A 13789-nucleotide genomic window follows, 5' to 3' on the forward strand; every position below is an offset into this window, starting at 1 on the left:
TATATACATATATATACGTGTTATACATAACAATTACATTATACATAACAGTTACATTGTTTAGTAGGAAATTATAACATCGATGTAATGTTACTTTATGTTCAACGAATTCCGATGCGTCGAATAATTGTAAGCACGCATAAATACAGTGTTACGAATATCTAAGTACCGTAAAAATTGTGTTACTCGTTTGCAACTTATATGTTTCTTTTTATTTATTCGATATTTATGTAAAATATAATCAGAATATTATTAACATGCGATTAATAACATATTTTTTTTTATAATTGTGGCTATGTTCCAAAATTCATTGCTAGTACTGAAAATCTATAGTGTACGTGATGTAAACTATATAGATTTTCTTACGTTTATTATAAATGTAAACTTTAATTCAATTCGGAAAACGGATGATTAATATGTTTAATATGTTTATGATACATTATGATTTTTTTACAGTGGTTTTCGCGCTGCTGGTGCCTGATTTGGATCCGTTCATTTCTCTAGTCGGTGCAATATTCTTTTCTATCCTCGGCATCAGTATCCCAGCTACCGTCGAAACGATTTCATGCTGGGAAAGCCATTTGGGTACTTTCAATTGGCGGTTATGGAAAAACTCTGTGCTAATTATATTCTCGTTATTAGCGTTAATATTTGGTTCATGGATCTCAGTGCAAGATATAATCAACCTTCGAAGCAAATAAATTTTAGTATTTTATTTAACGTTTTATTTTAATTTCATATACAATTGGAACTCCAGTGTCGACAAGAAACGCAACGAGGTTTTTAATGAAACAACTTTAGCACGATATGTACTTTGTATATTCTCGTTATTTGCGTTTGTATTTGACTCATGGATCTCAATATTATATAGATATAATGAAGTATTATATAGTTAATAATATATTTTACTGAGTTTACTGTTTTATTTACGTCTCTTCTTAATTTCCTGCACTATGTATTGTCAGCTGTTTATATTAAAGATGAGATGAAAAGATGAATTGAATGTCCTAGAGAATGAAAAAAAATTTCACGACTGATAGGCTCTGTTTTAACAATTTTACAATTTCTATATATTATAAATATAATCATCACGAATTTATCATTCTCATTATTCATGTATCGTTTAATTTCAAGATCGTACTTCATTGATACTGATGGAGAAAGCAACACTTGCTAATATCCACAAGTCGACTTACTGATTGATATTTATGTTGCGGTATTCTTTTCTCATTAGCTTGTCATTTCGTGTATAATCAGATCTAAAACAGAGTTTATCGTCCGGATTCATTATAGGTATATTTTTAATTTCTGAGATACTCGATTATGCTATTATAATTAAATTCTAGATATATTAATCACAGTGCTTTTTTGACAAGCTTGTCAATAATGCATTATTGATAAGGAAATAATAATATCTAATTTGTTACAATTGATTTTGATGATTTTGATGATAATACCCTCAAATTTTTATGTAGAATTTATAATAATTTATAATAATCGTACAAATAATGAATACTTGACACTTCTTTATAACACTTCTTTATATATTATTCTTTATATATTATTTAATATCTTCCTTAAACTTAATTATTCCAATTTTTAATTATTATTTTAATAATGTATTATTATATAATTAGATATTATATTCTGTGGGCATAAAACACTGTTTACGATTCGAGCTTGATACTGCAAGATAGTAAAAAGAATTCTGTCATATGTCACGAATTCTGTCATATATCACGAATTCTGAGTTCATTTTCAAATACAATAAAAAGAATTCTTTTCAGAACTGTTCGGAAAAAGAATACTTTTTGTGTATCTGAAAATTAATTCTAAATTAATGACATAACAACTGTTCCGCCTGTTTTGATCTAATATTATATGGAGCATAATTTCCGCGGAAAAACAGAACGATATAGTGACAAATACATTTATTTTAAAAAATTACATTCACTTAATTCATTGCAATTTTTATTAATATGCTTATTTTTTTCAGCTTATATGCATTGAATACAAGCATTTTAATCAATAAATATGTTAAAAATTAATAATTTCTAATTGCCCGTTCCACTTTTCCGTTCAAATTGCGCTCCATATATTAGAAGTAATATAGAAGTAGGAGATTAAAACAGGTGGAACAGAATGTGCAAAAATGCGAAAATCTAATAAACTTTAGTTAATTTTGTCTTCCGCGTTTCCGCATTTCCGCGCTTCATGTAATGTACCCTTACAACGGAATTCGAAAATTTATTCGAATATCTCCGTATCTTTGTCCTTGTTGTTCACCTATGTTAAACAAGGATAGACGGGACACTCGGGTAACGTTTTCGAACGCAATTAGCGCTACCAACCTTGTAAATAAAAAAAATATTTTTGACACAGCTATCAGAATACAATCAGAAATTAAGCTCATTTGCAACGAGCAATGTTCATTGGGAACGAGTCACGTGAATTTCGATAAATGAGCTCAAAACTTAATTGATTGACAGATCTCCCTATTACTTTCAATTTACTGCATATCCGCCGGGTCATCCATCTAAAGGTACATTTTCACAAGCCACTCCAATCACAGTATAACCAGTAGGGACACTCCGTGTTGGCACCTTTGATCTCCGTGTTGCAGTCACGTGAGCATCCGCCATGTTAACATTTGAAAAATCCAGGATCGAAAGAGGATATAATACCCCATGCAACAGCCCATTGCTTTGCTCTAAAAAACATAATTAAGAACCGTGTAAACGTAGTCAATGTAAAAATATTATTTTTTTTCACAAAATTAAATTTGATTATGTTTAATTAAGTTAACCTAACATAAACTACTTACTTTTTGTAAATTATAAAAATTTACCATACGATATCTTTGGGATAACGAAAAAAAGTGCATTGTGAATTTTTATTATTATTACTACATTGTTTAATACTGCACGTAACATAACTTTTCTTTTTTTATCCATTTTTTAAAAATATTTACATGGCGCAGCTCTTAAATTGTCTTCTTTTGCCATAGATATCTGCTCACGCGGGAGTGCAATATAATATTATATATAATATTAGGTGTAGTAAAAAGAAATCCATTATTTTTGCATGAAATTGAAAAATAATGGAAAAATAATGGATTTCTTTTTACTACACCTAATATGTATGTTCTTGTCACCTTGCATTTTTCATTGGATCCGGCCCAAAAAAAGCTGCGCAGCCATACCTGCGCGAACACGCATTTTTTCTCTGAGTGCCTCTACTGATTATACTGTCCAACCGTCTTTTTCAGTGACAAAATAGATGACGTTGCTAAAATTAACGAATACCAAGCATCAATTTTGATCATGTGATCCTTTTGTCGCTAAAGCAATTGATTTAAGCTGCTCATGAAAAGTGACTAAAATTTTTACACTCCAGCTTGGAGAAAAAAAGAGAAAATATGAACCGTTTAAAAAGTTCAGTTAAAAACAACAGACCTAATAAGTAATTACGAATGGAGTATTAATTATTTATTATGCGTGAAACTGAAAGTTTGTTCGCGTCACATGCTCCAACATGCTCCTGCTATTTTTTATTCACTCTAATGACGCACTGGAGTGAGTAAGAGCTATGATAGGTACATATTGGAACATGTTGGAGCATAACGCGAACAAACTTTTGTCATATTAGTTGCACACTGAACTACATATACATTAGAATAGACATCTCCACTGTGAAGCATAGAAAATCGTAGCACACCAATTGATTAGCGCTATTTTAATTTGGTCAATACAAGAGCGAATCAGAAGCTTTCAGATGCTCATGCGCACTTATGTTTAGTATCTTTTACTGAGACGCACATGTCAGTAAGATCATCGTGTGTGGAGTTATATTTGAAAGATTACTTTAAAAGATTATAAAATCGACTGTAAAATTTACAATCAGCATGAAGTGCTGTGTGCCTGGATATAAACAGAGAAGTAAAAAGGGCATTTTCCTAGTCAGAAATGATAATGAAATCTACATCGAATCGATATCGATTATCATTTTTGACTGGGTTATTTCATTTCAGGAGAGAATTTTTATATTAAATGTATTAATTCCTGTACATGTGTTAACGATATAGGATATGAGAAATGTTATTAATGTTATTTGATTGTACTAATAAAATTGAAGTGACATTATTTTTGTTTACATTTATATTCATATAGATTTCCCATACATCGATAGTACATCGATCGATACATCATCGATCGTAGCGCGCGCGTGAACGCTTCTGATTCGCTCAAATATCGTCTTAACTAAAATGGCGGCTGATCAATTGTGGCCACGAATTTTGCTCGATGCCCATTCCAGTATATATAGTTCAGTGTAGTCGCAGAATTCTCTAAATGTTTTATCGACAATTGTTATAATAGCGATTAATTAGCGATAGCTAATGAGTGTCGCGTTTTCTTCCAGGATAGTCCTGCTATTGGCTATCGCTAGTTAACGATAAGGATAATCATAAAATGTTTAGAGAATCCCGTTACAGGGCTGCGTTCGGAAATATCATCCGAGCTCCCCTGCATATCATTTTATTCTTGTTGTTTAAACAAGGATAAATTAATATACGGATATCCGAGTGATATTTCCGAACGCAATCCAGGCGTTGAAACAAAATCCGCCTAAAAATGGCGGACTAAAGATCAAGCTGTGATTGGCTGCAGCAATTAAACATGCGCAAGAACACACCCTTGTCTACTTGCATCATGGATCTCCCCTAACAACACATAACATTGTGTCTACACTGCCTACAGTTACAGTAGCGACAAAAGGTACGTTCGGAGAGACGCTATTAGCGCTATTTATGTCATTCTATTTTTGTTTTACGTATAACAATCAACGAAGATAGAATGATAGAATAGCGCTAATAGCGTCTCTCCGAACTGCTCCGAACGCATCAAAAGTGAAGCAGAATTGACCACGTTCGACTTGATCGGTTTTCATAGCTTTTCCTGAAGATAATTTCTACGAAGCTCGTGCTTGCGGTAATTTGAATCCATACAGTCTCGCATCCTATTGCATCGTATTTTCGCGTCCATTGTTCTGATACGCGGCAAATTCGTGCGGCCAGCGCGGCATAACCTAATCTCTCGGTGATTGTCCGTTTGTGCGTGTATCGTGCGTGCGTGTCCCTCTTGCATTCCACATCGCGCGAGGCGACAATGGCAATGAACGAGGACCTCGGTTTCGCCGAACTTTGCCGGTTGTGCTCGCTCAAAAGCAATCATCAGCTGCAGATATTCGATAAGGAGAGCGAACAGCGGCAGTTGCTGTTTAAAATACGTTCCTGCGTGCCCATTGTGGTAAGTAAAAACGAGAATTTGCTCCGATCTAAGACCGCATTGTTGCCGGTCGTGTCGAGAGGAAGGCGGAGGGAGGGAGGGGGGGGAGGGAGGACTGCTCAAAATTTTCCATTCGACACGTGAGGTTCAGATGTATGTTTTAACTTTTATATTGAAATTTTTTAAAAATCGTTTGCACGTTTAAAAATATCCTGTCCACATGGAGGTGTCTCTGTAAAAAATAAAATTGCGAATTGAATTGTTTAAAAATTCGTATTTTGTTAAGAAATAAAAAAGATTTTGTACTAAGAATATTGATTAAAAAATGCGTCATTCGATATGCAATATATGCAAAGCTATCTGCATGGTATGATTTACTAATAGTTGTTCTCTAAGTTCTTCGGAGTAATTCTGAAGAGTGATAAAATTGAGCTAGTTGTGAAAAAGAGTGGCTCAATTTTCAATCTTTGATAGTGAGATTTCTCACTTGAGAGATTTGCTCTTAAAAATTTCAGAGAGAGTTGCTTTATCCAATCCAATCCAGTATTGAAATAATTGATGACTTTATCTTTTGTTAAAGATCATATAAAAAAATGTAGGTAATGATTTAAGTAGTAAACAGATTGACCAATCACAGTCATGAGTTGTTGTAAATATACTTCTTTCATTAAAAAATTCTTGACTATAAATAATCAATTTTCGATTTACTGCTTAATGTTCATTTTTATCAATAGATTAATTCTAATTTCTATTTAATTTTTATTTTTTATTTTTTTCTAGTTCCAAGAATTAGAAAAAGATAAAGGGTATATTAAACCAAAATTACATTATGTTGTGATAGAAATGAATACAGGTTTTTAGTTATTTTTTTTGTATTAGTTTTATATATTTTTCTATATGGACCTAGCTTAAGATAATCAATCTTACTTTGTTATGTTAAAAATAATTGATTAAATTATGATTAAATATATTGATTTTCTTGAGCATTACCTATTTTCTATTTTTTTTTGTCTCATTTATATCCTAATGTGAAAGTTGGAAAGAAAAACCATCAGCTCAAAGTGAAATGATTATTAAAAAATTATAAAATCAGATTTTGCCAGTTATAATTTTAATAAAACATAAGATTATTTTGTCACAGATAGGGAAAGAGGATGGACTGCCTAAAAATATCTGTCAGAGATGCATCTACAAGTTAGATATGTTCTACGAATTTCGTCTTAGCTGCATATCTACAGAGACAATATTAAAGAATTATGCAGAATCCTTGAAAAATATTGTTACGCTTAATAATCAGGTAAGTAAAATTTTTTCTATATATAATGATTATGTTAAATTACGTGAAACTTTTATAGTAAATATATTATTACAATGTCACAACTTGTAACAAGATTGTGTATTCTGATTTTGATTATTTAAATTTTGTGTTATGTATTTTTAATCTGTGCAATATTCAATAATGATGACATTTATAATATTGCAAGAAAGTGTCCATTATTGAATATACGGCTACAAACACAGCAAAAATAAAACAATTAGTAAAACGAAACCAATTGATTGGTTAATATTAAATTTTCGAAAAACAAGATATGTTATTCATTCAAAACTGCTTGCTAAACAAAACTAATTTTCTCAAATATCCACAAGTTGGAAATTGTTTTAATGCAAACTCGTATTCAAGTGTCACTTAAGGACTTTACACGATCAATAATACTGTCAGTATTAACAAAAACGGATAACATTACTAACTGTGTGCAATTAAATTGATGAATTGAAGTAGAATGATCTGAATTTTGATTCTCGAGCATCAGTATTGCTTTATTAAGATCCATGTCACAGTATGTTACAGTAGATAACGTACAATAGATAACGTAATTAAAAGTGAAATATATTATCAATAATACTGATCGTATAAAGTTATAAAAATACTAAAAATATTAATGCATTATTAATATTACTGATGCAATATTATTGATCAGTAAATCGGGAATATTTGATACATAGGGCATATTATATTTAAAATTACTGCAAAATAATAAACGATAATATTTCATAAAAAATATAGTATTCTGCAAAAATATTGCAGTTATGTTGCAATGAGTTTATTTCAGACGGAATAGTAGTTTTTCAGAGATAGAAAATATTTTCAGCTTTTAATAGCCAAAAGTGAAATAATAATATATTAAAGTAATATATTAAATGTTATATTTATCACTGTGTTCATTATATCATAATTCTAACTATTTCTTTAGAATTTTTACTTTACAAATAATAACTTACAGTTTTATTTATATATTTATATTTATTTATTTATGTCTTGAAATATTATATTTTTGCTTAAACAAGAATTAAAATATATTTTAGCAAGCCGGCATTATTACAGAATTTGTTACAGTTTCTGCTCCTCTGCCGTTATAAGTTAGGGCGAGTTTTTTAATTCATCGATTGATCTATCGCATTGTAAATTGCGCAAATGTAAATTTTGTTCTATAAAAACTGCATTTGCGCATAATGTGATTGATCAATCGTTGAATTAAAAAATTTGCCCATAATTTCGACATGACCTCAATGCAACAGCGGTAACTGATATTGTGATCTTATGTTATAAGATTTCATCTTATCGCGTTTCTTATTAAATATTTAAATAACATAATTACACATATCTATAGTAATTGCATATTATCTGAAAATTATTATTAATAAAGTAATCACACTATTAAATTATAAAAATAATTTTTGTATTATTTAAGCATGGCTATTAAAAAATTCTCTTTATATATTTCATTTATTATGGACAAAAAAATCATAAAAATTGTATCACTTATCTTCTATTATTGATTGCATAGAGTCTTCTTAAAACTTTTTATACAATGCCCCAATATTCTTTTCTTCTCTTTCCTTTTCCTTATAATGATCAATTGATTTCTACTATACATTTTAATATACATGAAAGAAAATTTTTTTTGGTATTTGTAATTATAATTTGTAATTACATATTACTACAATATAATTATGATCATTACTACTGCTATAATATTATAGGAATAATAACCATGTATATAGTTCTAGCAACAAATTACAATTATAATAATATGTAACATATTATAGTTAATAATATGTAACGTATTATACGTTACAAATACGAAATAATTTTCTCTCAGTAAACTAACTTTAATCTTGGTTTAATTTATTTTTCATTCCTTTCTAGGAATTAGAAAAAGACAAAGAGTAAGTTGAACCGAGATTGAAGATTAATCTGTATTGATTGAAACGAGCATTAGTAATTTAATGAACTTCAATATATTCTTTTGAAAAATGCTGCAACAAGTGATTGATTATGTGAAACTAAAATTAAGTCAACTTTTATCAATAACTGTTATCAATGAATACGAGGAGTATCGCTGCATATCTTTTTTCTTCTTCCGTACTTCTGGTCGGTCAGACAGGAGCATAGGTCCTGTCAGATGGTGGGTTGTGAAGAGGCGACGGGGAAAGAGGAAACGCGCGCAGGAGCATCGCTGATCGGTAGCTGCTCGGGTTTCCGTTGACCCCCCTTTCCGTGTCTGCTGCACCCGGCGGCGCGGCGCGGTGCGCGATCTCAATAATTCCACCCTCGCGTACGCAACCGAGACGCCGACGGAAAGTGAGGAGGGATAAATAGGAGGAGGAAAGGAGAAAGAGGCAAGAGAGAAAGAGAGAGGATGTATAGATGTGTGTGCGTGCGCGTGAGACGACCGACGTCGCGACGTCTATTGATCGGTGCGTTGCGACCGCGAGACGCGTCGTGCGCACAGAAAGCGAAAGTCGTAGTAGTATATTTATGATGACGTCTTTTATTATAAGGGACAGTTTCCTTTATTTAGGTAGCTATCCTTTAATTTTATCTTTTTCAAAATAATTTTCAATTTTGTCCTTTCTTTTATCATCATTATTATTTTAACGGGAAATTCTTGTGGAATCAATTGACAAAGTTAGTTTTATTTATAAGGATGATATTATATGCTACTCCAGTTATGTTCAACGTTGAATATGAATTTAAAAATTGATATTTTATCATTTGATTTTATTAGTATAATCTTTCCTTCGATTCGACAAATATGCTGAAATAATATTATGTACTTGTATTACTAAGTAATTATATTATTAAATATATTTTAATGCGAAACATTTATATATAAGTTTAATGGAATTAAAATTTTTATTTTAATCTTTTGCTATGGCATCTAAAAGAAAATGTTTGTTTCAATTCTCAATAACGTGCAATTTCCTTTTATTAAGAAGAGATTGAATCATGGAAAGCGATGTTAGATGTAATGTGAGACTTGTTTGGTATTCAAAGTTCGTCTTTTGCTTTCTCTAAGAAAATATGATCACCGCAAATATACTCCTTCATTCGCCGTCTCGACTGTCCTTCCCGTTCCTCTCTATCTGCAACTTATTTCTCTTCCACCTGTCGTGCTCCTCTGTCGTCCTCATAATACCCCTATTTTCTTAATTTCACCGCAACTTTTCCCATGTGTTTCTTTCCATTTTATTTTTCTTCACCTCTTTTTTGCGATTTCTAATATTATCATTCTTCTATCTTATATAATTCATTAATTTATCTTCGTGTGCTATGAGACACGTTACTGTTTCATCCTTTATCACTTAATTTTTTCTTCTAGCTGTACATGCTTTACATATGTTCATTCATTCATGCGTCATGCCTGAAAAGGACTTAATCATAGAACATCACATAAATCCCATCTCTTCTCCATTCCCTTGTTTCTCTTCTCTCCTCTCTTTCTTTTTATCTCCTTTTGCTTCTTTTCTTCTCAGTCTTGCGCTCTCTCTCTCTCGATTCTTCTTTCAACTCATCCGCTTTGCTCTCCCCTGTCGATCCGGCAGTCCTGGGCACAGGTGCAACGTGAGTTGCCAGGCCCGCAACGCGCACGTTTGAGAAACCTGTTTCGAAACCCGGGATACCCCGACAAGATCGACGCAGCCTCGTTACGTGGGTGATTCTCTTTCTCTCTCGTCGCTGAAATATCGGTGGCGCGGCGCGGGTGCGGTGAAAAGGGTCGCGAAACGATGTCCTCGTCGTCCCTACCGTCTCTCCCATGAATCGCTCCCGTGTGTACACGCGCGCGCGCGTAAGTTCTGCCGCTCCTCCTTCTCTCCCTCTCCTCCTAGAGTCTCGCCCTCTCTCTCTTACTCTCTCAATGTCAGTGTCAAGGTCAGCGGGCCGACGCACCGGTCGCGAAGCGCCGCCGTCGCCGCTTGCCGCCACTGTTGCATGGCACACAACGACGATGCTCCTCGTGTATTCGGTATTGTTCACCGATAGTTTGCACCGATATTTGTACGAAGGATATCGCCGATATATATTTGATATATATACTTGATATTGGCTATAAAGCACTCTATAAGAGAAGACTAGTGCCATTACCACACAAGAAAAAGAAGAAGGAAGAAAAAAGAATAAGAATAAAACGGTGCATATATATATATATTATATATATGCTGATGATGAAAGAGAAGAGATAAAAGCGAGATCATCTAAACGAGATCGTCGTTCGTCGACACCCCTCACGCGGCCACCCTTGATCGCGCACTGCGAGCAGCCGCTTCGTCATTCTTCGTTATTTCGCATCTCACTTTCTCCAGTTTGATTTCTCTCGTTGACCGTATCGCATTCCGGGGATATTCGCTGGGGTATATCGCGTCGCGGTTATCCTCCAGCGCGCCGACGGTCCCCTTCTTCCTTGAAGTTTTTCTTTTTCTCCTTTTCCCTCTCTCTCTCTCTCTCTCTCTCTCTCTCTCTCTCTCACACACACACGCGCGCGCGCGCGCGCACACACACACACACACACACACACACACACACACACACACACACACACACACACACACGTTTCTGCTCTATCGGTCTCCGTTACAACTCTCAGCCTCCTCTCTCGTGCGATTCCTCTCGTAGTAGGTACATGCCGCCGAGAGTGATACACACGAATCAATGCTCCGTGTGCATACACATATAAACACATACCTTCCGTTCCTCCCTGCCGATCGGACCGTCGCGCCGGCCAGCGGGTCTCCGTTTGCCTGTCTCTCTCTCTCTCTCTCTCTCTCTCTCTCTCTCTCTCTCTCTCTTTCTCTTTCTGTCGCTTCCCGATCGTGTCTCTTGTATCGGCGTACTCGCGCGCGCATTCACCTCCTCTTCGTTGCACCCTCGGGCTACGTGCCAGCCGCGGTGCATTTCGCGGGGAACCTCCGAACGGCATCGTTTGTATTACGCGTTGCTCCGTCCGTGTGTGTCATCGGCTCTTGCCTTACTTCTTTCTCGCCATTCCCTCTTCCCGCCCCCGCCTCGTCGTCTCACACACACACACACGCGCGCGCGCGCGTCATTCTTTCTCTCTCTCTCTACCTCGTCGAACCTTTTTTTCTTTTTTTCTTTCTCCCCCTTCACCTGCGGTTCCGTCTTTCTTTCCTCTCTTCTTCTCTCCGAGTCCGACGGCGAGACGTTTCCCCGGCCGTCTCGCGCTTATCCCCTCCGTGCGCTGTCGACTGCTTTTTTTTCGCCTCTTTGTCCTTGCATCCTCCCGCACCGGGAATCGGCGGCGGCTGCGGTGGCTGCCAGCGTCGTGACTCTCTCTCTCTGATCGCTTCGTGAACCGCGATATTCCTTCGAATGCGTCGCGAAAAGCACAAAAAGCGCGTAAGCTCTCTTCGCATGCATAGCTTGCGCGAATACGCATGCGAGTGTTAACGTTTGTATATCGAGTGAATTGTCTCGCCGAAGCGTGCCAATTATTGTTACTCCGCCGCAGCTGAAGTGATCCGAGTGTAAGACCTCAACCCCTCTGAAAATGAACATCAGATTCTCGTCGTCATTGTTTCTCCTCCACCGCATGCGATCGGTGCTGTGATTAAAAAAATCTGGATCGCACATGATCTATTTTGAAAAGCTTCTCTTCGATCGAAAGGTTATTCTCTCGGTTCTTTGATTTCGAAGCCCAACGGTCTTCTTTGGAACGTGACTTGGTCTCCGTAGTGTGGTAAGCGTGTTCAAAAAGACCGGCACCCATTTCTTTCGTTAAGACCATCGACTCGCACGGCAGCTTCTTTCTCCCTGTTTCTCTCTTCCGGGAAAACGTTCTTTGCTTTTCGATCATTGCACATTTTTATATATTTTTCAGATTTCTTTTCTTAGTGCATTTCGAAACTCAGAAATTATTATCTAATTCTTATCTTTTTATAATGATTAATAATCTAGTGCCAGTGAGAAAAGGATTGGGCACAAATGAATTTCAATTTCATTATTAACGAATTACGATGATGATTATTTAGAACATTTCTCTAGAGTCTCTTCTCTGAGACTAGATCCACAACTTCACTAAGCCGTAAATTGCAAGAAATTAACTAATCATGGTCAATTATTTTTCTTATATTCAATTGTAATTGGTCAATTTTTTATAGAGCTTATGACTTACGACCTTATTGTAGAACCGGAGGAGAAATAAATAAGCCGTAAGCCGTAAGAAATTGACCAATCACAGTGGATTATTTTTCTCGTATTCAGCAATTGATAAATTTCTTATGGCTTTACGGCCTCTTAAAGCAAGGTTGTGGATCTAGACTTCCGCGCGTAATAATTTTCTCATTGTCCTTTCCTCTGAAGGGACCCCCTTGAAATCGATTGTGTATCTTGAAACAAGATAAAAATTATAAAAATGAGCAAATTCAATAGGTGTTGGCTAATGAAATTATGAATATTTTAGATGACTTTAATAACTTTATTCACTTTTGTAATTTTTATCTTGTTTTATATATAATCGATCCTCTTGACGAAGCATTAGCATACGCTGCCGTCTGGAGGAGCAGCAAAATTTCTTACTTGCACTGTTGATCGTCTTAGAGAAAAATTGAAACAATGAATATATCATTGATAATATCAAATAAATATTTTAAAATAAGAAGTGTATAATGTAGTAATGTAGTAATATATAATGTAGTATAATGTAGTAATATGTTATAATGACACAAGCTAACTAATCTCGGAGCACTTATTATCATCAGTCAACGGATTATGACTTTAAATTAAGAGAGACTTACGTATATTTGTGTTGTTAATAGGAAATAAAACTCAGAATGATCGAAACTGGATCTTTAGTGTTTAAATAAATTATTTGAAAATTAAATTATTTACTAAAGATTCAGTTTCGATTATTATTTCCTATTGGTTATATTTATGTTTGTTTAAGTTGCATTTTTTTTACATATGTATAGTAAAAAATTTTAAAACTTATTTTAAAACTAATAAAAATTTTTGTCTGAAGAATAAGTTCCTTTAATGTTACAAAAAAGTTTTTATTACAGGTTAATGTCTTAAATACTTATAATTGATAAAATTAATCCTAATCGGTATTCGCGGGATTAGTAAACCCTATTTTTTCAACGATGATATATAATTTTAAAAATTTCATAATTTTATATAATTCGTTATATATAGTCTTATATATATA

At 34.3% G+C, this 13789-nt stretch overlaps 2 protein-coding genes across 2 annotated transcripts in view; both read left to right on the forward strand.

Annotated features, from left to right (window-relative positions):
* LOC108691002 (proton-coupled amino acid transporter-like protein pathetic) overlaps window positions 1-823 on the forward strand; it is a 14960-nt gene extending 14137 nt beyond the window's left edge. The window contains exon 9 of the mRNA XM_018198598.1: window positions 457-823. Within this exon, the coding sequence (XP_018054087.1) occupies window positions 457-701 (245 nt within the window). The 3' untranslated portion in view covers window positions 702-823. The remainder of the gene's footprint in view (window positions 1-456) is intronic.
* Window positions 824-4988: 4165 nt separating this feature from the next.
* Window positions 4989-13789, forward strand: part of LOC108691051 (zinc finger protein 90) — an 11879-nt gene continuing 3078 nt past the window's right edge. The window contains exons 1-2 of the mRNA XM_018198675.1: window positions 4989-5306; window positions 6427-6582. Coding sequence (XP_018054164.1) covers window positions 5166-5306; window positions 6427-6582 — 297 coding nt within the window. The 5' untranslated portion in view covers window positions 4989-5165. The remainder of the gene's footprint in view (window positions 5307-6426; window positions 6583-13789) is intronic.

This window comes from Atta colombica, unplaced genomic scaffold, assembly GCF_001594045.1.
Source record: "Atta colombica isolate Treedump-2 unplaced genomic scaffold, Acol1.0 scaffold38, whole genome shotgun sequence".
Lineage (NCBI taxonomy): Eukaryota > Metazoa > Arthropoda > Insecta > Hymenoptera > Formicidae > Atta > Atta colombica.